The sequence below is a fragment of the Temnothorax nylanderi genome, unplaced genomic scaffold (assembly GCF_030848795.1).
Source record: "Temnothorax nylanderi isolate EJ_2023f unplaced genomic scaffold, tnyl_v1.0 TNYL_tig0044_pilon, whole genome shotgun sequence".
Taxonomy (NCBI): Eukaryota; Metazoa; Arthropoda; class Insecta; order Hymenoptera; family Formicidae; genus Temnothorax; species Temnothorax nylanderi.
In genome coordinates, this window is record NW_027249106.1 from 1,106,551 (window position 1) to 1,130,843 (window position 24,293).

The 24,293-nt window shown below is 37.1% G+C and overlaps 4 protein-coding genes across 8 annotated transcripts; 1 reads left to right on the forward strand and 3 right to left on the reverse strand.

Moving 5' to 3' along the window:
* Window positions 1-25: 25 nt before the first annotated feature.
* Window positions 26-6,881, forward strand: Su(r) (dihydropyrimidine dehydrogenase su(r)). The gene is made up of 16 exons (XM_071704860.1): window positions 26-281; window positions 859-969; window positions 1,541-1,873; window positions 2,176-2,484; window positions 2,668-2,994; window positions 3,170-3,380; window positions 3,593-3,777; window positions 4,148-4,363; window positions 4,456-4,620; window positions 4,755-4,907; window positions 4,986-5,106; window positions 5,356-5,618; window positions 5,844-6,020; window positions 6,086-6,310; window positions 6,402-6,559; window positions 6,658-6,881. The coding sequence occupies exons 1-16, from the start codon at window positions 234-236 to the stop codon at window positions 6,728-6,730; spliced, it is 3,075 nt and encodes a 1,024-aa protein (XP_071560961.1). The 5' UTR covers window positions 26-233; the 3' UTR covers window positions 6,731-6,881.
* Window positions 6,882-6,960: 79 nt separating this feature from the next.
* On the reverse strand, window positions 6,961-12,382 carry LOC139771810 (phospholipase A2-like). Its single transcript, XM_071704874.1, has 5 exons — window positions 12,146-12,382; window positions 10,533-10,843; window positions 8,048-8,207; window positions 7,605-7,745; window positions 6,961-7,392 (listed from the first exon to the last, which is right to left on the reverse strand). The coding sequence occupies exons 2-5, from the start codon at window positions 10,825-10,827 to the stop codon at window positions 7,323-7,325; spliced, it is 666 nt and encodes a 221-aa protein (XP_071560975.1). The 5' UTR covers window positions 10,828-10,843; window positions 12,146-12,382; the 3' UTR covers window positions 6,961-7,322.
* A 151-nt stretch (window positions 12,383-12,533) lies between these two features.
* Def8 (differentially expressed in FDCP 8 homolog) lies at window positions 12,534-17,280 on the reverse strand. Of its 5 annotated transcripts, XM_071704862.1 has the most exons (9): window positions 16,273-17,280; window positions 15,906-16,000; window positions 15,539-15,751; window positions 15,178-15,469; window positions 14,880-15,050; window positions 14,636-14,689; window positions 14,082-14,335; window positions 13,574-13,809; window positions 12,534-13,172 (listed from the first exon to the last, which is right to left on the reverse strand). In XM_071704862.1, the coding sequence occupies exons 3-9, from the start codon at window positions 15,746-15,748 to the stop codon at window positions 12,947-12,949; spliced, it is 1,443 nt and encodes a 480-aa protein (XP_071560963.1). In that variant the 5' UTR covers window positions 15,749-15,751; window positions 15,906-16,000; window positions 16,273-17,280; the 3' UTR covers window positions 12,534-12,946. The 5 variants fall into 5 exon arrangements, with proteins under 5 accessions (XP_071560963.1, XP_071560964.1, XP_071560962.1 ...); XM_071704863.1 differs by lacking the exon at window positions 15,906-16,000 and having other exon boundaries at window positions 14,082-14,323; XM_071704861.1 differs by lacking the exon at window positions 15,906-16,000.
* A 137-nt stretch (window positions 17,281-17,417) lies between these two features.
* On the reverse strand, window positions 17,418-22,383 carry LOC139771809 (P2R1A-PPP2R2A-interacting phosphatase regulator 1). The gene is made up of 5 exons (XM_071704873.1): window positions 21,615-22,383; window positions 20,703-20,763; window positions 20,014-20,405; window positions 19,715-19,858; window positions 17,418-19,499 (listed from the first exon to the last, which is right to left on the reverse strand). The coding sequence occupies exons 1-5, from the start codon at window positions 21,722-21,724 to the stop codon at window positions 19,271-19,273; spliced, it is 936 nt and encodes a 311-aa protein (XP_071560974.1). The 5' UTR covers window positions 21,725-22,383; the 3' UTR covers window positions 17,418-19,270.
* Between the last annotated feature and the right edge of the window lie 1,910 nt (window positions 22,384-24,293).

A 24,293-nucleotide genomic window follows, 5' to 3' on the forward strand; every position in this document is an offset into this window, starting at 1 on the left:
AAGCGTTTATCCAAGCTCATCAGTATAGGCGCAAATGTCGAAGTAAACCGTAGTGATCCGGGATTCCATTCTCTGTCCAGCAGGTAAACTCGAGGCGAGTTGTTTCAGTTACCTGTCACTTCACAATCCACTTTTACAATTCCTGCTCATTAACCGGTTTCTTGATCGCCAATCCGTTGCACAAGCTGAATTAAATCGCGTGCCACCTAGCTAGCTCGTAAAAGCTCCGAAAAATGGCATCGCTGGCGCCGATGTTGAGCAAGGACGTGCCTGATATTGAAGTAAGTGCGAATTTTCGGCATGTGAAGAAGTTATTTCTGTCTTAAATGATCTCCCAGAAATGGTGGAGAGATGTTTGCAAATCCAAATAATTAGACTGCTCATTAGATGAGATTCGCACTTCTCTCCTTCAAGCCCTTGGAACTCAGTTTTAAAGATAAAACTCTCTTTTCGTAAGATAAATTATTTAATTTTGAAATTTTTTTTGTAACTGTATATCTTTGTATTTCTGTTTGGATTTATAATTTTTAATATAATATAATAAGACACATTTTTAAATATAACTTTCTATTTTTGCCTAAAATTTTTATACTACATTTTGTGACAATTCTTTCTTTTCATTTTTTCTATCTTTTAAAGAATATTTATAAAGATCTTCCATGAATTTTTGCAACGTTGAGCAAGCTAATTAAAATTATTAAAGTTTTATAAATATTGTAGATATTTTTGTAGTCCTTCAATTTATTTATCTTTTATTTATCATTTAATTGTTTTAAACTTATCTTATGTCGAAGATAACTATGATAGCTACGATAACTTCGCTTTATTGATTCACTAACAACAAATTATGTATTTTAGAATATATTAAACATCAATCCAAAGTCCAAAATTCATGCAAATTTCGTACCGTCGGTGCACACCAAACAGAACAAGGAACACTGGAAAAGAAACATTTATGAAAAATGTGATGTAAGTTTAAATATTCATATTAATTTTACCAATGTTAATTTCTTAAAACTTTTTCGATATTATAGTGTGTAAAAGTACCATCAATTTCGATTTTGATATAATATTGACATAAATGATGTACGATTATCATATTATCAGGCATTACGTGATATTTAGGAGAAATATTCGACCTGCAAAACATTAATCAATCGATAAGATTACGACTTAACTCTCGTTATGCGTTCTTTTGATCTTTTGAATCTAGATTATGCAATTCTGAATTCGCGCATTCTGCTTATTAATCGTAATGTTTTTATTACGTTTTATATTGCAATTTTTAATATTTTTTATTTTCGTTAAGAAACAATTATAATGTATAAGCAATAGACTTTTCGTAAATATCAATGGACCTGTATAATCTTTCATAACAATTAATTATTCTTTTTAGAAAATATAATATCTATTGCGTAGTAATTTTAAACTTTTGACAATTTATTCTATAAAATACATTTATATTTTTTAACTTCGGAATTTATGATTTTCAATTTGTATCCAAGATACATTGAGAACTTAATTTTTCTTGTTTCCTCAGAGTTGCGTGCCTCTGACAAAAAACTTTGACGACATCAAACACACTACCTTGAGCGAACGCGGAGCTTTAAGGGAAGCAGCACGCTGTTTAAAATGTGTCGATGCACCTTGCCAAAAATCATGTCCCACGCAACTGGACATCAAATCCTTTATCACTTCAATCTCCAATAAGAATTATTATGGCGCAGCTAAGGCGATCCTGTCCGACAATCCTCTCGGTCTTACTTGCGGCATGGTCTGTCCAACTAGCGACCTTTGCGTTGGCGGATGTAATCTTTATGCGTCCGAGGAAGGACCTATTAACATTGGCGGACTTCAACACTTTGCGATGGATGTAGGCAATATTAATTAAAAATATTTAATGCATTAATTAATATGCATTAAATAAAATACCGACAAATTATTAACATTTATAAAATGTTTATCAATGTAATAAGAATAATATATATTTTTTATACTCTATATAAAAATTCTAAATTGAAAACAATTGTAACAAATATATCTTCCTTAGTTATTTTTATATTTCTTTAATTTTTGAAATAATAAGATATATTTAATTATAATTTAGTTTCGATATGGTTAAATAATAAAAATAACTTTTGACTTTTATGTGCGCTAATCGTTTTTTTTTTTCAGGTTTTCAAGCAAATGAATATTCCTCAGATCAGAATACCCAATCAAACAGTACCTCATGCAAGCACGAAAATTGCTCTGCTTGGTTGTGGGCCAGCTTCTCTCTCGTGTGCGACATTTCTTGCTCGACTCGGTTACAATGATATTACGATCTTCGAAAGAGAAAAGTATGTCGGCGGATTAAGCTCTTCCGAAATACCGCAATATAGACTCCCGTATGATGTTGTTAGTTTTGAAGTCAACCTCGTCAAAGATTTAGGAGTGAAGATCGAATTGGGAAGGTCACTGTCTGAAAATGATTTGACAATACAGGTAAAATTAACTTAAAAATAAAAATTGTTGACTAATTTGTTGCATCAACTTTAAAATAAAAGCTTATTATATTTTTAAATTTTCGTTATTTTATATCTAATATCGAATTTTAGAAGATATTAATCTATAAAAGTCTGTGTGATTAATTTTAACACCTTGTGAATAAATTTGGAAATGTTTCAGGGTCTTCAAGACACTGGATACAAAGCGATTTTTTTAGGTATCGGATTACCTGAGCCGAAAAGTATATCGATCTTCGAAAACCTGACGCCGGAAATGGGCTACTTCACCTCAAAAAGTTTTCTGCCCGTTGTCGCGAAAAGCAGCAAGCCGGGGATGTGCGCTTGTAAGAGTAACCAGGAACTCCCATCTCTTCGAGGCAACGTGATCGTTCTCGGTGCAGGAGATACTGCTTTCGACTGCGCCACTTCCGCTCTGCGATGTGGTGCTAAGAGAGTCTTCGTTGTTTTCCGAAAAGGCTTCACCAACGTACGAGCTGTTCCGGAAGAGGTAATTAATTGTCTTATTTGCAAAATATCTCTTCTTTCTATTTAAACTCCAATCTTTCTAATCTGGAAATTAGAAAGAAGAAACTTTTTAAATAAAAAATTAAACTTGTAATTTTTTAAGTTTAGATATTTAGAATTAAAGTGCAAAAAATTTGATATCTTAAAATTGTTTTTAGATGGATCTGGCAAAAGAAGAAAAATGTGAATTTATACCTTTCCAATCGCCAAAACGAGTCATCCTTCGTAATAAGAGGATCGCCGCAATCGAATTTTGCAGGACCGAACAGAATGAAAATGGCGAATGGATAGAAGACGAAGAGCAAAAGGTTGTTTTGAAGACGGATTTCATAATTTCGGCTTTCGGTTCAGGACTGTACGACTCTGCTGGTGAGTAATAATATTCTTTCGGTACACGCACAGAATTATAAATTACAACATATATAATATATAATATATTTATGGTAAGAAAATACCATTTTCTCACCATAAAAATTTGAGTTAATATATACGTATATGAATTAAATAAAATTTAAAAAAGACAATGCGAGCAAAATAGAAACAAGAAAAATCAAGAAAAATTATTTCCACTCTAAAAACAGTGAAGCGTGCCATGGCACCGGTTAAAATGAACGGATCGGACCTGCCGGATGTAGACGAGACCACAATGATGACCTCGGTACCAGGTGTGTTCTGTGGAGGCGACCTTGCGGGTGTTGCCCAGACGACCGTGGAATCCGTGAATGATGGAAAGACAGCTGCATGGTACATTCACAAATACATACAGGTATAGTATCTTGAAGACTGTGAAACATACATACAGGTATGTTAGTATCAATGTCAAATGTCTCCATTAATAATAAGGTCATCAAGTCTTTATGCAATATTGCGAAAGTATAAGATTCCTTTAAGGTAAAATATTATACATTCTGAATGAATTCAACGTTATTAATAATATAATAATGCAATGATTTTGATAATTAATATATAATAAATGCACATTCGTTCTTATTTTTACGTACGTATAAATAAATTTATAGAACGCGCAAAATAAAATTTTATTTGTATAAATAAATATCTCTTAATTCCAAAATGGATAAAGTAATTTCTGCCGTTCCAACTGTCTTTTTATATCTTGATTGTTGCATTATACCCAGGAATTGTACGGTTCGACGGCACCGGAAATCCCGCAGTTACCGAAGTTCCATACTGCCGTTGATGATGTTGACATCAGTGTTGAAGTATGCGGGATCAAATTTGAGAATCCTTTCGGTCTTGCTTCTGCGCCACCTTGTACCTCCAGTGCGATGATCCGGCGAGCTTTTGAGGCCGGCTGGGCCTTCGCTATCACAAAAACCTTCTCCTTGGACAAGGTATATGATTCATATTAAGAACTGATCGCCAACTATATACAAATAACATAATATTTCATTCCCAAATCCGTGTTCTCAATACCTCGTCATAGGATCTCGTCATCAATGTATCGCCACGCATCGTCAAAGGCACGACATCTCGTCATCATTACGGACCCGAGCAGGGTAGCTTCCTGAACATCGAATTGATATCCGAGAAAACCGCCGATTACTGGTGCGGCAGTATTACTGAACTAAAACGAGACTTCCCCACAAAGGTACATATACTTTTTGCTTGACTTATATAATACAGTTTACATATCATGAATAATAAAATTAAAATAATTATATAATAAAATTTTCTGGTGACCAACATTTTATTTGCTATATTTTATCGCATATTTTTGCGTAGATCGTTATTGCGAGTATTATGTGCACGTATAACAAGGCTGATTGGACGGAATTGGCGAGAAAAGTGGAAGCAGCTGGTTCTGACGGCTTGGAATTAAATCTATCGTGCCCGCATGGTATGGGCGAATCAGGAATGGGTCTGGCTTGTGGACAGGTTTGTCCATTTGTTTCTTCTCTCTTTTTATAATTCGAAATATGAGATTGGTTTAAAAAAAAATGAAATTAATTTCAGGATCCTAAACTGGTTAGAGACATCTCCAGATGGGTTCGTGAAGCCGTCAAGATACCGTTTTTCGTCAAATTGACACCAAACATCACCGACATTCTTTCTATCGCCAAGGCAGCTTACGAGGGTAATTAAAATTATTTATATTAAAGCGATGCATATAACGAGCAAAATAACAACATAAATCACAGTGCTGAATAATTATGTGTTAATCTTCTATTTAAATATGTTTTTATTAAGAATGACATAATATTCAAAGCAACTTCACGCGCCTACTAAATCGCTTAAGCTGATTAAATTTGTATCAAGAGCCGCATGTCAAAAAATTTAATATAACATCTATTTAATTAATAAATAATTATTGCTTATGACACAGGCAAGGCCGATGGCGTTACCGCCATTAACACGGTATCAGGATTAATGGGATTGCAAGCCGATGCGACTCCATGGCCGGCGGTCGGCCTTAAGAAATTCACAACGTATGGTGGAGTGTCAGGAAACGCCATTAGACCCCAAGCCCTGAGAGCTATTTCAACGATCTCAAAGCATCTTCCGGGATTTCCAATACTCGGTACCGGCGGCGTCGACTCAGCCGAAGTCGCGCTGCAGTTCTTGCATTGCGGTGCATCAGTCGTCCAGGTATTACCGAATCTCCTCGTATCCTCACGCTACATCTAATCATTTCCTTTCTTTGTGCTGGTTCTCCATTGCCATCCCATCACTTCATATTTTCCACATAACGAATGCCATCCAGAAAAAAATAAATCATTATTTTACAACAAAAATTAAATCTGCACTTTAGCAATTCTATTGATTTTATAATGTTATCAGAAATAAAAAAACTAACCGAGTACTTTTTAATAGATCTGTAGCGCCATTCAAAATCAAGACTTTACACTGATAGACGATTATGTGACCGGCTTGAAAGCGTTATTATATCTAAAGAGCTTGGCGCAGGTGAAGGATTGGGATGGTCAGAGTCCACCGACGTTTAAACATCAGAAAGGCAAGCCTGTTTCCTTGCAACATGCCCTTGGCAAAGTAAGAATTAACAATTAATATCTCAACGATGTAAGTAAACAGATAATTAAAAGATATTTTTACAGAACGTACCGTATTTCGGCGTGTATCAAAAGCTGCGCGAGCAGAAGATAGCCGAGCTGAAAATGCACTCGAATCCCTTGGATGAGGTCGTCAAGGTAATGCGACCGGCTCCAGGACCAATCGCACCGATACCTACTGTCAAGGATGTGACCGGCAAAGCGTTATTTTATATCGGCAACTTTAAGGATTCAGATGACAAGAAACAAGTGGTCGCCTTGATCGACGATGTATGTTAAATGATATTTCAATCGCTTGATTTAATTATTTTATTTATTATTACGAAACGTAATCTTGCATTTACTTGCCATCCTTTTCCAGGACATGTGTATAAATTGCGGCAAATGCTACATGGCTTGCGCGGATTCCGGATATCAAGCGATCACCTTCGACCCCGACACCCACATCCCAAGAGTGACGGACGACTGCACCGGGTGTACGCTTTGCTTATCGGTCTGTCCGATTATCGACTGCATCACGTAAGTTACAAAGATAAAATATCTAATCCATTTTCTATCTTGATCCTCAGTTTCAGTCTTGTTTTCCGATTTATCCTTATTATTTGTTTTATTTTCAGTATGGTCCCAAAAACGATTCCACATGTAATTAAAAGAGGTGTGCCGCCGAAAAATACGATTAAAATTTATTGAACAAGTCCACGTTCTTATCCAAAGAGAATTACGATGGCATCATTCTGCGTACAAACATTTGATTACTGAATGATCGTTAACATCATTAACAGGTAAAGAGAAAATATTATGTAGTATACATATAATGGAATAAACGATAGATCAGCCATCATGTAATTAGTATCGATAATTACCTTCAGAGAAGCCTGTAATCAGTATTTTTAGTAAATATTTTAATTGAAAAAATAGGATAAAGGATGCATATAGTTTATTGTAGTCGTCAAGTTCTATTTACATCATTAAAAGTTTTATTTACATAGCACCGGCACTACAATGCATCAGTGCACATATTAAGACATAATTTTAGAGTATATTATGCACAATAATAGCTTCTAAAAAAATTAAGGTTGTATTCTCTCATCTGTCTTAATCTAACAATAAGGAGTCTAATCACTAATTATCTTTCTCTTAAATCGGGCTAAATAAAATAGTGAATTTTGTAAAATAATATCAAATATTAAAGAAAAACATACAATTTTTATGTCAAGAATTGAGAATCTTCCTTTTTGTTTCATCAAACTCGTAAGTCTGCTATTACGATTTTTAATTCAACTTAATATTTGGGACTGCTAACCCACTTGTACTTCGTGCACTGGTCCTTACACTCTGTACCGTCTTCAGGGCTGAAATTGTTTCAATCAAGCTTAGGCGGAATTTTTATTTATATTTTAAAATATCTAATACGTTGAAAACAATCAAAGTAAATTCTATATAATATATCATACAAGCTTCTTTTCATTGTCTAAACTTAGACTCGTTTCTCTAAACTCGCGATATTTATAAGAATTAATCAAATAGATAATAAATGTAATTATCTGTTTTCAATGTGTCTTACTTGCAATCTGCCGTCGGGCATACACATTCGAAACACTGCGGTTGCAGTATACTGAAGTACATAAATCCGATTTTAAACGCGATCGGACTGGAGGCATTTTTCAGACAATTGTAGAACTGGTTGTCGCAAGTACAAGCAGACCTGTTTTCAGAAAATTATAAAGATTTAGTGATAAATTAATTAGAAATTAGCAGTAAAACAACGCGAGCCAAATAACTTTATTATTTCGCAAAAGAATAATGTGTAAATATTCAATTCGATAATAAAACTTGTGCTAGACGCTAGACTTATTTTGCATTTGTCACGTGAAAGTTATGTTTGATAAAAGTAATGCAAGTATTGCAAGATTTCTTGCAGACGTTAAGATAATAAAAGTTCAACGAAAGATACGAATACGATAAATGTTGAGGGTAATGCTCGTATTATCTCGCTCGTTCGATTACCTTGTGAAAATACCGTTGTTCTTGAGATTGACCTCCGTTTTGCCGGCCAAGATATCGTTTTTGCAATTATCGTGCGCTCTGCAACAGGCGTCTGTTCTCTTGAAAACACCGAGATCGCGTTCTTCACGCGCTATATCTCCGCTACCGCACCAGAGTGTTCCTAATGCATATCATATCATTGGCGGAATAAAGGAAAAACGATAGCAAAAGAAAGTCTAATTATTAACACAATAAGAAAATTAATCTTTCTTCTTGTGTCACAAGTGGTCACAAATACATGCGCACTTTATTACGCAGGTGTCACTAACGGAATTAATTTCTAATGTGGATTGAATAAAGCTGCTAACGAAATAACATAAATCACCAACAATAAAGAAATATATGCAATTGATAAAAAAAATAATTTTATTTTAGCTTATGTTCTACTGCGGGTCCTAAAAGATATGGGTTTTAGAATTGCGAGTAATAAAAATTTTAAATTAACGTAGTTAAAAAAACGCACGGTATATTTTCTGCAAAAAAAGGATCTTTTTAATTAAGAGACAGATAGAAATTCATTAATAACGTTAAAATATCGATTGTCTTCAACTTGAGCAAATTCAAGATATCCAATTACATTCAGCTAAAAACTTCCTGCATCGTGGAAATTAAACGTGCAATTTACACACCTGCCTCATTAAAATTACGGCAGTATCTGATCGTGCACGATTCTGAGATAAAAAAACTTCCTACAGTAAGATCCTTGAACGCATCAACAGTTCCATTCGATGTTATTTTTGTTGCGGAATTTTCCGACAAGCCTTTGCGATATTTTCCGATGTAATGACTCTTTTTGTTTGTAGTACAACGTTTGTAACGATGAAAAGTATGTTTCTTGAAATGTTTAATTCTTTTACGATTAATATTGACTCTATCTAATAAACTAATTCCATATAAGTTCTTTTAAACAAATTATTTTTTCTAAAACGTAAAATTTCAATTTAGTTTCTCCATCTTTTATATCTTATAAATGTTTTCGATTCTCAGCAGAAGTTCGCACTGTATGAATTAATTACTCAATGTTTTCCTCGTTTCTCCACAACATTAATAAGCCATTAAAATAAAACGTCTGGTGCCTATTTGTGAATTATACACACACATAAGACAATCATCTACCTTTTTCTTTTCACGAGAGTTATATATTTATAGATTAATTATATACGAATAATTACACACAAATATATTAACTAGCTGATTAAATTTTTCTAAACATTAAGAATCTTTTCAATTTAATAAATCATATTGATGAGCTATTACCAACAAATACCGCGAAAGAAATGTAAATTTCTTCAGTACTTCACATGTCGTTAAACAGATAATTTTATTTCTCGGAATTAAATGAATGAAATTTTAACTTGACAATTATTTGCACGTGCTAAATTCTGTTTTTTTTTTTATAGCAATGACAACAAATCTTCGTATCAATGTTACAATGCTCTACAAAGTAGCAAAAACACCTGTGAAAATAGTAGCTAATTATTCAAATAACTCAAGGTAACATTACGCATGATCAATTAACGTCAATTCATCAATCTCTAAAGAAGTTTAATCGACCGGGTGACATATTCATGTATAAATTACACAGGCCCACAAAAAAAGAAAAGTTGTCTGCGCCATGGACTAGACCATGGTATTCCCATGTATTTTCGCCTGCTGAAACCGAATATGACCTCAGTTTTGCCCCTACACGTCAGGATTTTTTTCTACAGCCAAAAAAAAGGTGTTTCGTAGGGGCAAAACACCTTGTTTTTGACTGTAGAAAAAAATCCTGACGTGTAGGGGCAAAACTGAGGTCATATTCGGTTTCAGCAGGCGAAAATACATGGGAATACCATGGTCTAGTCACTCTAGTCCATGGCGCAGACAACTTTTCTTTTGTCTGCACCATGGTCTAGTCTGTGCTATCTATATATAATTAATATAATGTAAGTCTTGAAAAGGTAATGGTCCGTGTTTCGCAAATATTCGCATTTTATCTTCTATTATGTTTTCGATTTTTTTAATTGTTGTTCCCGTTAGAGACTCATTAATCGTCATAAAAAGGACACATCGAAATCAATGCGGAATTTACTTGTGTGAAATTATTTTAATAGTCAATTCCTTAACTCGAATATAGGATTCATAACATTGCAACAAATTATTTCTACCTATTTTCCTTTTTTCGCTTCTAGCGTTTTTAAACTGACTTATCTTTTTTGAAAATGTAAGAGCATACAGTATTGAAATATTAATAAAAAAATATTGACAAAAATACTAAAGGTAGGTCCTGTGATACCGAAATATTTAAAATATCCTATATACATTCTCCTGTAAACATCTAATAATCTAATGAAACTATCTCTCTACTTTTAAATATAAAAAAAATGAAGAGTTTCTACGACATTCATTTTTTGGCTATTTATAATGTTCTTCCCGTAAATTCCTCGACTGTAGATGATCGAATTACCTGGATAGATAAAGTGAACATATTTGCTGAATTTTTCGAGAATTTTGCCGAAGGATCCTGTGTCTTTAGATTCCGAATCGTCCTTCCCCAAGATTTTATCCGCAATATTTATGGGCGACATTAGTCCATTCAATATTTTTTCAAGGCTCGACATACGAGTTTTATCGGAACCAGGTGTGATATTTTCATCATCACATTTGATGTCGGGTTGGGTGGAGTTGTTTTCGCAATCGCCAAATCGAATGGCGATGCTGAAAATGAAGAGCACAAAGAGGCAAACGAATACACGCGACATCACGTTGTCTATTCACCTGGAACAAATGATGGCAGAACAGTGGGAGAGAATAATCCTTTTAACAAATGCATATATCCTAATCATGGATAAAAAATCGAGATGAGGAAGATAAATAAAAAAATGAAATAAGCAGCTGCCAACAATCTTAGTTTTTGGACACTAAGGGCCGGTTGTTCCAACCTGTTGGTAAGCTAACTAATAGTTAAATTAAGAGAAGTAAAGGCTATCAGGGTCAGACGCAGATCTCCGTGCGTAATATCAGAAATAACTGATTTATTGGTCGTTTTGATTTACATCGATCCGTTCGATTTACGAACCGGATCGATGTAAATCAAAACGACCAATAAATCAATTATTTCTGATATTACGCACGGAGATCTGCGTCTGATCCTGATAGCCTTTACTTCTCTTAATTTTAATTTCGAGGGTCCTCATACTACTTTATTTAACAGTTAAATCATATGTCTATCTTTGTCTAATGTAAAGGATAAACAAAGACATATTACATATGATTTAACTATTAGTTAGTTTATTAACAGGTTGGAATAACCGGTCCTGAAACAAAGACGATAGATCATTGTCCATAATCACGGATAAAAATATTCTCTAACATAAAACTGTTTGGAAAAAAAAACTCTTATATCGCTATAGCTTTTTCAATTCTTGAGAAGATTTTTCTTTGAAAAATATAAAAGATATAAGACGTGAAGATGCTTTAATAATTTATGAGTCGAGTCTTTTTTCTGTCTTTCATTAGTATATTTGATGTATTGTTTAATACAAATTTAATTCTCCTAAGAAGCGGAAAAATAAAATAATACACATTTTTCTCATACATAATACAAGCATCTAGTTGCTTATCACAATTGCAATAATGTTTGATATTTAAATAAGTTTATAGCTTATATAACAAATGATTTTATTGTCAAATTGAATTTGTTTATCCTAGCACACCGATATTTTTTAATTCTTTATTTTAATGATATTTCCGATCTTTTCTTTTATTTTTCAATTCTTTAGTTTTAATTTTAAACGAAGTAACATTGAATTGCAACTAATTGTAAAAAGTAATACGAGTTCTAGTTCGAAATAAAATTATGATAAATGATAAATTATAATAAAATTATGTTAAAAAATGTTATTATACTTTTTTCTTTCAAAATCTAACGATTAAAAAGATGACATGATGAAATTTATTCAAGTTGGTATAAAAAGCAGATTAATAGATTAGCAAGTTTCAAAACATCCTTTCTGAGGGCTTGTTCGCGACTCGCAAATCCATCTGCGAAAAATTTCACGGTGCGATGCGTCCGCTTACCTGGCTGCAACTAACTGATGATGCAAACTGGCTCCGGTAACTTGACACTTCGCTTAAATACCGCCGATACTTTATTGTACCAGAGCGCAGGCGGAAGCGGATCGGTTAGTCCGATGATAAGCCGAACGGTATTAAATTTATCATTTAACATTTGTGCAAATGTTAAAAGTGTGGGCCCAAGGAGAATTTCTGCTAGGAATATATATCACGCAGCATTATCTATGTAGACACAGTAGAGATAAAAATTCGCAATTGACAAATGACGAGCGGTAAAAATACGGGTAAATTATTGATGTGCATTGACAATGAGCAAATTTTCCGTAGATCACATTTGCTTGCCTTCTTCTTTCTGTTTATCCATAATTGCCATATAGAGTAATATTACATGTAAAATGTGGCAAATGATTTATTAATAAACATTCTTCTAAAACGTAAAAGTAACATCGCAATTAATCCGCAGCGTTTAATGAATGAGTATGTCGTTTACATTCGCGACATTTACGCTTGTGTTATTTTGCACATTACGGGACAAAGTTTGCACAATTATTTAAAAAATGTGGTTGATATATGTATACCTATATAATCACTGATTAGACCACGCGTTACAAAAAAAATCAATAATATAATTATAAATTCGTAATTAGAGAAACGCTACAACCTTTAACATATATAGTGATATATAAAAATTACAGCCTACAATCGAGTGGATCCGCTTAAAAAGATAACAGGTACAAAAATTGTTATACGGTTGTATGAATATTTTACCGCACGTGCTCGCTTTTCGCACTTTTGCACTTTCGTTTAGGAGTCCTTCGCAGTATCGTCCGTATCACAGTCTTCGCCATCCTGCGCCGTTTGCCCTTGTAGAGCGCGACGTTTTTGCAGACGTGCGCACCGTGGACAACAATGATTGCGTTTGGCCCAACAAACGCGATGATGTACTGCCGAGCATTGCTGACAGATAACCGAGCTCGCATCCCATGGATAAATGACTTCATCGTTACCGCATATCTCGCATAGGTGTCCCCTAAAAATGCACATATATAATTTCTTAGCAAAAGTAAATATCCTCTGTGGTATTGGTAAAGAAGCATAGACAGTAATTATAATTAAAATTAAAATTATCAAAAAGAGATTTATAAATATATCGTATAAAAAATTTGATATAAGGACTAAACTGTATAGAAGTCAGAAAAATATACAGTAATTAGTTTTAACTCTAATTGGAATAATTGGAAGTCTTGAGATATCCAAGCATTACATTCATTAAAATGTATAAGAAATTCTATACATACAATTCTCTACATGTTCAAAAAACAATGATAATGAATAAAATCTTGATGTATGAAATCGACATAAAAAGTGAGTTATTTAAGAGAATATTGAGAGAACGAGTGAGAAACTCGTTTTCTCCATTTAAATATTTACCTTGCCTTGCAGAGCTCGCATTGCTGCGTGATGTGCGCGTGCATCGTATCGTACGCGACACGAAGCTCGTCCAGGAGAATGCCACTCTGAAGATCGATAAGGTCCTTGATGGAATAATTACCTGAATTCTCGATCATGTGTGTCCGCAATCCAATCTTCCACGGTAATCCTTGAGTGCAAGCTTCCACGCACAGAACCAAGTACCTCTTCATCATCTGCATTTCCTCTCGCATCCGCTAAAATTTAATAGTTATGTATCTCTGTGTGTCTATCTAAATAATAATAATTATCAATTATTTAGTTAAATGCGCGTATTAAATTTGCCACATTTAACAAAGAAGAAACTGATATACATACATCGTGATAAAAAAATGTAATTTAAATTTATTCAAATTTTATTTAAAAAAAATATGTTTAATTTACGATGTAAACCTTATAACTTATAACTAATGATTCTTAAATTGATTTTATTACTTTGACATCTGTTTCAATTATAATTGATAGTCACCTTTACAAGCGATAAATCCGGAACCAGGGTAAAGAGTTTCGGATTTAATTCTTCCAGCGGCAATACGGAACGATCCTCCAGGAGCATCAGAAGCTGCGCTGCGGCGCGGGACACCAGACGCGGCTCCATATCCCAGTTTCTGATCACTCTCGCAGGAATGACCATAGCTGTGTTCCAATGGCATCTTTGACAGTAATATAGTCCGCTGTAGTCGCAAAGTCGAGGCTCTATCCACGCCGATTCTAGAAGCATAACTATCTTGATTATCAAATTGTATATAATTAAAAATATCGTGATTTAACAGAGATATACACTATTTGTGGAAAATATAAATATTCTATGTATTGTCAATCTAATCGAAAATTCTTATAAATTCTATATCCATTTAAGAAGACACAAAAAATCTCTGTAAAACACCCCAAAGTATCTCAAAGTATCCTAATACAGTTACACGTAACAAAGTTGACGTAATAAATAGAAATAGAGATATAAGAAGTTTATTGAGGTAACAACATGTCGCTTCATAGTTATTAATATATAACAATGTTAAATACCTGAATTCTTAAAAGAACTGCCGAAGCAAGATAGCGATAATCCTTTCGAGAAAGCTTGCAGGAGGACAACATATTCATTATCATTATCTTATGGAATATTTTAGCACGCATGCAGTTATCGAAGAACGGAATAATGAGCCGACACAAAACGAACGTGACAAGCGAGCGATCCCGTCCATTTTATCTACTCTACTCACGATTAATAAGACACCCTGTAATTTAATCTAATCTGTCAAATACTTACTGAACGTTATTCGCACTTTACATTCCGCGCAACGGTAGCCCTGCTTCGAAAGGCCTTGCTCCGGACAGATATCCTTCGTATGCGTGTACCCACCGGCTTCACTGGCGACCACGTGCACGCACACGCGACACACATTGTTCAGACACTTCCAGTGGCAACTGAATTTGCAATCTGAAGAAATAACACGTATCGTCATGCAGCAGCGATCACGAATATCGATTAAACTGACTGGAACTTATGCGAATTAATCATGACGATATGCGTTAATCGGTCCAAAGCTAAATTGTTTAACATTTACCGTTGCACGTGTACCACGACTGCAGCATCGTCCAGATCGCACCGCTGCAGTGGTCACAATAAACCGGACTTGATGTGGTGATGTAGTACTTCTGTGGCACGAAATGATGACCGAGGATCACGCGTGTCTCAAAGAGATTCTCGTCCGAGGTCTCGCGCAACTCTTGCACGCGCAAACGCAACTCGATCAGCCGTCGAACGAGCCATTTACGTTCGTCCGAGCATTCGGCGCTCTCCAGCACCATCACTTTGCACTTGCGTACCATTTCTTGAAGATCCTCCTGAGAAGCGTCCTAGATAAGACAGTAATTTTGATTAATTCCTCTAGTATTCATCTGCAACGAGACATTGTTATTTTATACCTTAGATAATGAGAGCATGTTCTCCACCGATTTCAAGCTGAACGGTATGGTTCCCTTGCTGTCGGAGCTGTCATCTGCCTCTCCTGTCATGTAGTCGGAGGAGGACGACGGTGTTGATGTTCCTGTACCAGAACTGTTCGCTCGTATCCTCGACTCGTAATGCGAGTCATTCTCTCCAACGATGGGAGGATTGCTCTTTATGTCTACCATCTTCTGCACAAAATAATAAATACCGAGAAGGAATTAGATAAAGATATGTGTGTCACATTTCCTTACGAAAATAAAGCTCCACGAGCTATCGCAATGTTTATATTTGGTCTCGATAAGCGTTCTGCGATAATTTAACTTGCCCTCTACCTCTACTTACCCCTTAAACCAAAAGTTTTGACCAGTCGGCCCATGAGAAAAAAAGGGTGCGATATTGCATCAAGGTTCTCGATTAGAAAGTACTCCAATAGTGACCTTCAGATGAATTTTAAAAATTTGAGATCTTGCGTATTGAGAGGAAGACACGTGCCATATGTATACAATTCAAAATATCGCTCAAAGGAGCTGAGCGCTTATCGAGAAGCTAGAAGATGAGAACTGAAAATGCGCTAAATCGCGTTGTGTCATTGTCTTCGCAACGTTTTACGTTTTCCGCGCATCTCTTCCGCAAAAAAACGTCTCGACGTTTAGCTTCGAAACGAACGAGAAAGAAGTGACGAAAAGGAAATTGAAAAGAGTATACGTACCACTTTCGTTCGCGCTCTTTGAACGAAACTGCATAAGCCAAATGTACGCAATACGTCTAATTATCACTGTTCGTTCATTATGCGCGAGATTCAACGATAAATCGAGTCAGCGGTGGACAGACGCGGATAAAAGCCCTTTTCTCATCTCGACGGAGAGTTTAGGTTATGCGCGATGTTTTCCGGCTCGCGCCTGGCCTTTCCCCGTCCGTGCGGATGCGTTCTGAAATCAGCTGATCCGCGCGCGTAGTTTGACAGGTCGCCTGACAGAACGCGTGCGCGCGACAAAGAGAGAAATATATATGTATATATATTTTTTGTCCAAAAGCCGTTCGCGCTGTTCCTGCAACAAAAACAGACTCGATCAATCATTGATCCGGCTAGAATCCGTGAAATTCTATTGCAGAATTCCGGCGAATCGAAATTGTTTATTTTAAACAACCTCCAGGGTCGTTTTCCTTTTTCTACAAAATCATTTTCCTTACAAAAACGCACGAGAGATTTTGCATAAGATTTACAGCGCACTTGTAGTTGACAAGTATTACTATCCGTTTTCTCGTTCGCGCACTACGCGGATGGTATAAATAATTTTTAAATTCTATCGATTCCCGAATAGTCAAAATCAAAGGGGATCGTTGCCGATATGAATGTCGGGTTCCTCTTGAAATTACGCGGGCATGCACCTTCATTTTTCCCCTCGCGCGGAAACGTTATCTTAGCGATGAGAAGCTTAATCTCAAAAAGCATAATCGTAAATCTGAAATACGTGTACGGGGAAAAACGGTTTCGTTTTTAATATACGCGCCTAGCGCGATATCGGTTTCAGTCTTTAGACGTGGGAAGCATACGCGCGTTTCGGAAAGATCTACTTTCTAGAAAAATTGCTACATCCGATTGCTAAAATCTATGGAGAATGATCGGCATATACAAAAGACAGTACTTGACATACGTTTTTGCGGATCGTCGATCTCCCATTAAAGATACGCAGCCTACGCAACGATCTATCCGCACTTCGCGATACCAGAAACGGTACGCTAAGATCTTCGCGAATCGACTGGAACGATTTGCATCGTTGATTTTTATCAACGTCCTCCGCGGACATTTAATAAAGATCTTCAACGCACGTCGCGCAAAATGAAATATGACAATGATCTATCATCAGTTTATTAACAGGCGAGCGGAAGTTCGAAAGATACATGCTAAAACGCATACAAGATCTAAACAATCCTTTCTGCGCATATTACTAATAATATTTTCTGGCACAGTCAGATTCTCGTAGCATCGTCACAATCGAGTTACTCTCTTTTTCTCTCCCTTCTGAAACCTGATACTTCATATAGATATATGTAAATATACATGTGTGTTTCTATTTATATATATTTATACAAAACGTATATTATTCCAAAGGTAACGCTCGATCGAGATCGCTCGGAATGCTCCATTTGTCCCGAACATCACACATTTCGTAACGTGTCGCGTAGATTTTAGAGAGATGCGTTTCGTTGGAAACGTAAAGACGAGCTCGATCGGTTTCGCGCAAGCCGACGAAAACGAAAGCAGAAGAAAGGACAATGGGAGTTATTAAATGTAGGATGAGCTTGAACTTAATACTTATGCTTTGGTTTAAGTAAAGGGAAGATCCGGCGGAGTCTACGTGACGTCATTATTTATAAATAAAGCGTCAGAGAGAGAAATAGAGCCATTTGTACGATATTATTCGGAGAAATCTAGAACAAACGCGTCTATATATTATTATTATTATTTATACGTAGGACAAGATCGTTATCTTATGATTTATAGCGGCATTTTTGCGTATATGTACATACATTACTAATGCTCGATACACGTTGGTACTAGAGTTTCACCCGGCCACACAAATACGCTTTTTTCTTCTGGCAAACTGACAGTGTCGAAAGCTGGGGAAAAACAGGCAATATTTGCAATTTTCCTCCTCGCATAGAAGATCAGAGACACCTTTTGATCTTTGAGTGTGAGGATACGCGACATATTCTCACCGTTTCCCTAAAAATGACTCAGAAGCATGTTTAAAAGATTCGAGTATTTTTACCCCGCTTTTCAGACACATTACTCTTGCGTTATACAATCATCATCACCTTAAACATATTTTTCTAAGGAAAAACTTGAGAATCTTCACTTCTATTTAACGCTGACTGTTACACCAAGAATACGAGCCTAGAGATTTAGATTGCGTCAACGCGAACTTTTCATTAAGATGAAAACTCAAGACCCATCGATATATCGATGTGAAAATAATATAATAATGAAAAAAAGAATAAAGGCATGATTAAATCGTGTCTATACATCATTACGGAATTCACGCGATTAAACGCAACCTTGATTGTCTATATAACAAATAATTTCGATTATAAATTACGCACGTTAGAAGTCACTGGATAGAGTTACCCAATGCCCAAAACATCACTTATCAAACATTAAAAATAGATAACAAGGATCGTTGAATAGAGTGGGTGGGATAAATAGAGCGGGGAAGAAGGCATTAATCGTGTATACATTAATCGATACATACAGAATCATTGTATATAGCTACGTAAATTAAGAAAAACGGGAAAGAAATCATTCCAGTCGGAGGGGGCACAATACTTCATTCCGGAATAAATCCAACGGAACGATTACGAAAGCATGTAAAGCGTCTTCCGCCGATATGTGTGGTTAGAATAATTAAAGGGAGAGAACACTGTTGGCGCTACGCTTATTCGTACATCGAAAAGTATCAGAGGCGCATATTTAGAGGTGCCTCTCCTTTAAACGTTATGTCGCACTTGCACTAAAGTTCCAAGCAATTCGTATCGCACGACTGTCCTTTGTTCAACGAACGACAAGACCGACGAGAAGGATATGCTCGCGACTTTTGGATTCGGTGTGTGACACAAATACCTTCTCTCTTACATCGATATGCTGAGAAGGATCAATGTGACACGTCGAATCTCCAAACTCTCGCGTGTCCGGCAATCTCTCGTGTTCATCTGTGATTGTCCTGACTGATCTGATCAGCACGGACTTGATCCATTGATTTGCTTTGATTGCTTGCGTCCGATAGAGAATCGCTATCGCTGTTTGGGCCTACGCGAACTGGCGACGGACTGTCCACCGGCCGGAAGGAGAAACTAGGCGAATCCGCGCTTGATAACGATTCGGGCGTGCCCACGGAACTAATAGTTCCTGGAAGTGGGCTAGACAGCGCATCCAATCTGCGGAGAAATTATTGAGTTAAAGAAATTATATATACTAATTAATAAAAGAAATTAACTATAAAAACATACAAAGATACAATTATATTATAGAAATACACACATTACACATATAATTGTCATTTATTTTATACCTAGAAGATTATTATTACTCCGTAATTTAGTCATGTTTAAGTTTAGTTTAAAATACACGGAACATTGTTATAAAAATATACCTGGATACAACTGACGTCAATAAACCAGAAGTGCGTTTCGCAGGCGGTTGCAAGTTGTGGTCCATTCCAGTCTCGTCTAGTTCGAATTTTCTTTTGACTGGCCCTAAACAGCTTGGCCTTATCGCGATAGGACTCAAACTGCGCCTGTAATTCATGAAATATTAGCAGAGAATAATAAACATGAAAAAAATTATATAACTTACAATAGCTAATCTTTTTCTTTTTAAGTATACCCGTACACAATTTTTCGGTAATAACTTTGAACGAAATAAATTTATAGTGTTCCAAACAAGTTTTACCTCGTGGCAAACGCTTTTCTCGTAGGACTAGGAGATAGATTATTCTTCCAGATGTGAATACCAGGAGAGTAACACTGTCTTTGATTAAATCCAGATCTCGTAGGGGAAGGTGAAGAACACAGCGGCGAGCCGGTGATAGACAGATTCAAACTTAAGGGATCTAACGGCTTCTTTGTTGACCGTTCCATTTTGTTAAACTGCTGCGTGGGAGACTCCGAATCCTTGAACGACAATCCTTCCGCCTCCAAAGTGAGGTCCTCCCATGATTGCGATATCTGCATGGCACTATGAATTTCTTTCTCGTGTGCTGCTTCCCGACCAGCTACGTCCACGCATTCCTCCTGTCTTAACTGACTCACGCGTGGTGTTAATCTAGGAACATTACCAGGGCTCTAAAAGTAAAAAAAGATAGGATAGAGATAAAACATCATTGTTGAATCATCTGTCAGAGAACTATAACAATGCGAAATAAAATGTTGACTGATCACATTTATTTTTATCTAACTAATCACATTTTTTCTGATCAATTATAAGATAGATTTAATTTTTTATTTAATTATTAAAACCAAAAATAAGTGTTTGGATTCTGTTATTGGAGTAGCAAAGGAAGCTTACATGATATTTAATCATTGCTGAGTTGAGCAATAAAAATTGAAAAGTAAAAGAGTAAACAAGTAACATGATCTTACACTGGTACTAAAGCGTCGTAGGCGAGCTGAATTAGCAAATACATTATAGGACACAGCATCCCTGCAAGTGAAAAAATAAGTGTTTAGAAACAGTTCAGTTTGCACAGTTGCAAACATTGTTAGAAAACATTTTTAATAAACTTATTATCAAAGGTTCTCTCAACAAATCGTTTAACTTGAAAGCAAACTCAGAGAATTCTTCATTAATTTATAACAAATACTACACGAATTATATATCTGCAGCGTGAATAAAAAGAGTGTCATTAAACTTATTAATTACAGCTAATAGGATAGGTATCTTTCAACATGTTACTAATTTAAAACAATTACAAATTATTTTCAACAATTACTTATACATTTCAATGATGTAATTTTTCTTATACTTCTACTTGTAAAAGTCCTCAAAATAAGATTAAGAACATTAGTATATTCTTATTTTTTATAAAACAGCTTCTAATTTCTATATAAAACTCAATTAAAGCTTCCAGTGGAATGTTCCAATAGAAATGTACATTTATATATACATATATATATGATAATGTAAATTTAAATATATATATAATAGAAATGTTTATATATATCAAACATAGTTGAGACGTGACTAGACTCAAGATGTAAAAAAAGTACTAATCTCTCAAAGTATTCGACACTCCATGCAACGCTGCTACTTTTACAAAATCGCCAGCAGTCGGAGCGGGCAGTACTTAGATTATCCGCTCTTAGGAACTGCGAGTAACTACCTCGGTGATAAAAATCATTACTCGGACTGCGACTGCAGCAGACCTCGCTGGGTCTCGATACAAATCACAATTGATTGTCACGTCGTTGTGCTGGACCTGGAGCGGACTCAGGTCACGAACGGGTCATGCTCCGAGATGTAACAAAGGGGGGAAAAAACCATCGCAGACGTACCTCGATGACGATGTCGACGGCGTGGTAATGGACATGGTCGCGCTGATCTCGTTAATCATCGGCGCGCTGCTAGATCGCTTCAGGCTAACGATCGGACAATCAACGTCCATGATTGTCGGGGCGGCGCGCGGCGGTCCCAGGTGTGTCCCCAAAAGGTGATCGTGCGGCGTCCGCGCGGAGATGGCACATAGGAGATCAGGTGGCGTCCGTGATTATCCGAGAACGTCGTCCCCGTCGCTGCCGTCGTCGAGCCTCGACGTTCCCGGATTCGTCGCGCGAGTTCTCGCCGAGTCCCTCGCACGGGGTTCACGATCCCGGGCACGTACGTCGTCTCCGTCGGCTGCCGTGGCCGACGCGAGCATCGGGGTGTCCACCCCACCGACGAGGAAGCCACGCGCGTCCGGCAGGCCGACGAGCCCTTCTCGAGACGATTAACGCGACGCGGCGCAGCGCCCGTACTGGCCCGTGGCCCGTACCCCCAGGGGACGAGCGAACGCTCGGAACAGGCACGGTGACAGAGCGATAGGTGGAACCAGGGCTCTTGGAACCAGGCCGCGAAGTCGGGCTGAGTCGAGCTGAACGAGATGGAGAAGACGAGAACGAGCTAGGCGAACATGGGCAGTGGGCACGGGGCGGTACGGGCGAGTCTTCGACTTGCTTCGACTCTCGCGGAATCTTGATGCTGCTGCTACTGCGCCTGCTGCCTGCTGCTGCTGCTGCCGAGTGCCGATGCTGCCGTCGCTGCCGTCGATATCATAGGCTGGACGCTGTTGTGTTTGTGCAAGCCGCAAGGCGCGTGCGGCGATGCGACGTTATCGACCACTCGCCTTGGCTCCCGTCCGCAGAACGCGACAACGCGACGGGCCCGACGGGGCCCGCGGCCCGCGGCCCCGATGGGCGCGTGACTTGGAAATTTTCGTTCGGTTCGGAATTATTCCATTTTCTCTGGAAAACACAATAGAAATGTAGGAAATAGCTAAACAATTCCGATCGGGATCCATGATCCATTCCGAAAAGTTCTACGTGCCCTGAAGTCCGCTGTTTTAGTTAAATAGTAAATTATTGAAAATATCCCAAACGTTACCACACACGAGGCGCGTTTCCAATAACGATCCATCTCTCGCGATATTACGGATGCCTAGATCAGAAATTCCGGAAATTCGTATAGCTTCCTCGCGAGACAACTTTATTGTAATATCTTTACAGCGTTAAAGGCTTATAGCCTGTATATTTATTTATTTCAGTATAAAATAATTTTTAAAACGTTTATATTAATTCTGACTGCAGACGGACCTTCGGGAACACTAGCGCCTTCTTCTTTTAACATGAATAACTAAAAATCTATATTTCGGCTATATATAATTACCGAGTTTATAAATATTTAATTAAAATTATCTGGGTGACTCACAAACCTTTTTAATCACACTTCATAACTCTTCATACAAAATACAAACGATTCCATATAAAAACTTTTATTAATTTATCTATTTCGGCTAAATGCATGGTGTAAAAATAAATAATTAATTACAATTAAACGAATGACTCACAAACCTTTTCAATTGCACTTCAAAAGTCTTCATACGAAATACAAACGATTTCATATAGAGATTCTTTAAAAAGACGTTCATTTCCGGCTAAATACATACGAATGATTTTCTGCCGATGTTAAGGCCCGTATTCATAGCCAGTTTTACAGATGTTAGCCTTAAATTGATAGAAATAGGCTGCGGTCCACTTGACGCTACAAATGCTTCGAAGCATTCCTCTTCTCTTTTCTTTCAATGAAGAAAGAAGGAGAAGAAGAACGCTCCAAAGCATTTGTAGCGTCAAGTGGACCGCAGCCATAAACCTTAAGTCGTAGGCAAATAAACCAATCTTCGATTACTTTAATGTGAGATAATTTTTCGTTTTTTTTCGTTTTTAAGACTAATAATAAACCAACAAACGCTAAAATTAGACCAACAATCATCAGCAAACGATTACGCATCGATTAGGCTTTTTTTAAATTAAAAATAAAATTTTTCCGGCTAACTTAAGGCTAATTTTTCTTTTTTAATTTAAAAAACAATTAAGAACCAACAAACGTTGTAATTAGGCCAACAATCACCAACAAACGACCAACAAACGATTAAAAAAAAAAAAAATTAATAAAGTCGAAGTTGACCGGCTAAGTTACGGGAGGTAGTCGAGCCGGGAGCCTTCGAATCCGGCCGAATGCCGAATCACGTTCGGCCGCTCTCGCCGCCCGCCGCCGCGCGTCGGCGAGGCACGCGGCACGCGGCACTCGGCAGTCGGCACCTCGGCCTCGGCCTTGGCAGTCGCAATACCGCGATCGCGACCGTTGAATGAGTCCGCCGATTTCGCAGCAACGTACGTGCAAAGTCGGCGCGCGGACGATCATTTCCATCGGCGAGACAGCCTTGATACTTGTTTTGCCGACGCTCGGAGTACCCTCACCTGCGGATATTACTCACAATCAGTCATTCTCCCGATAAATTTCGAACAGGTGTCAAGTGTTTGTGCTCCGTGCCGTGGGTGCTGATTCGGAACGCGCGCTCGTTCGTGCGATTGGCATTCCTGCTCCTCGTTTCGCGGGAATAATCGACGAGGCGCTCAATAATTTGCATCAAGTGTGTATCAAGTGTCGTGAATGAATTAATGTGTCGCTCGCTCGAGACG

Bases quoted from the DNA above. Each gene is read 5' to 3' on its own strand.
- LOC139771810 (XM_071704874.1), bottom strand. From the start codon at position 10,827: ATGTCGCGTGTATTCGTTTGCCTCTTTGTGCTCTTCATTTTCAGCATC. The intron at 8,208-10,532 runs GTAATTCGATCA...GATATGCATTAG, and splicing joins TGTTCACTTTATCTATCCAG to GAACACTCTGGTGCGGTAGC. The intron at 7,746-8,047 runs GTAATCGAACGA...TTCTGAAAACAG, and splicing joins AACAACGGTATTTTCACAAG to GTCTGCTTGTACTTGCGACA.
- Def8 (XM_071704861.1), bottom strand. From the start codon at position 15,748: ATGGTAGACATAAAGAGCAATCCTCCCATCGTTGGAGAGAATGACTCG. The intron at 14,690-14,879 runs GTAAGTATTTGA...TCCTCCTGCAAG, and splicing joins TAAAGTGCGAATAACGTTCA to CTTTCTCGAAAGGATTATCG. The intron at 13,810-14,081 runs GTGACTATCAAT...ATTAAATTTTAG, and splicing joins CGGATTTATCGCTTGTAAAG to CGGATGCGAGAGGAAATGCA.
- LOC139771809 (XM_071704873.1), bottom strand. From the start codon at position 21,724: ATGGACGTTGATTGTCCGATCGTTAGCCTGAAGCGATCTAGCAGCGCG. The intron at 20,406-20,702 runs GTAAGATCATGT...TTTTACTTTTAG, and splicing joins TACGACGCTTTAGTACCAGT to AGCCCTGGTAATGTTCCTAG. The intron at 19,500-19,714 runs GTATATTTTTAT...ATTTCTCCGCAG, and splicing joins TTGACGTCAGTTGTATCCAG to ATTGGATGCGCTGTCTAGCC.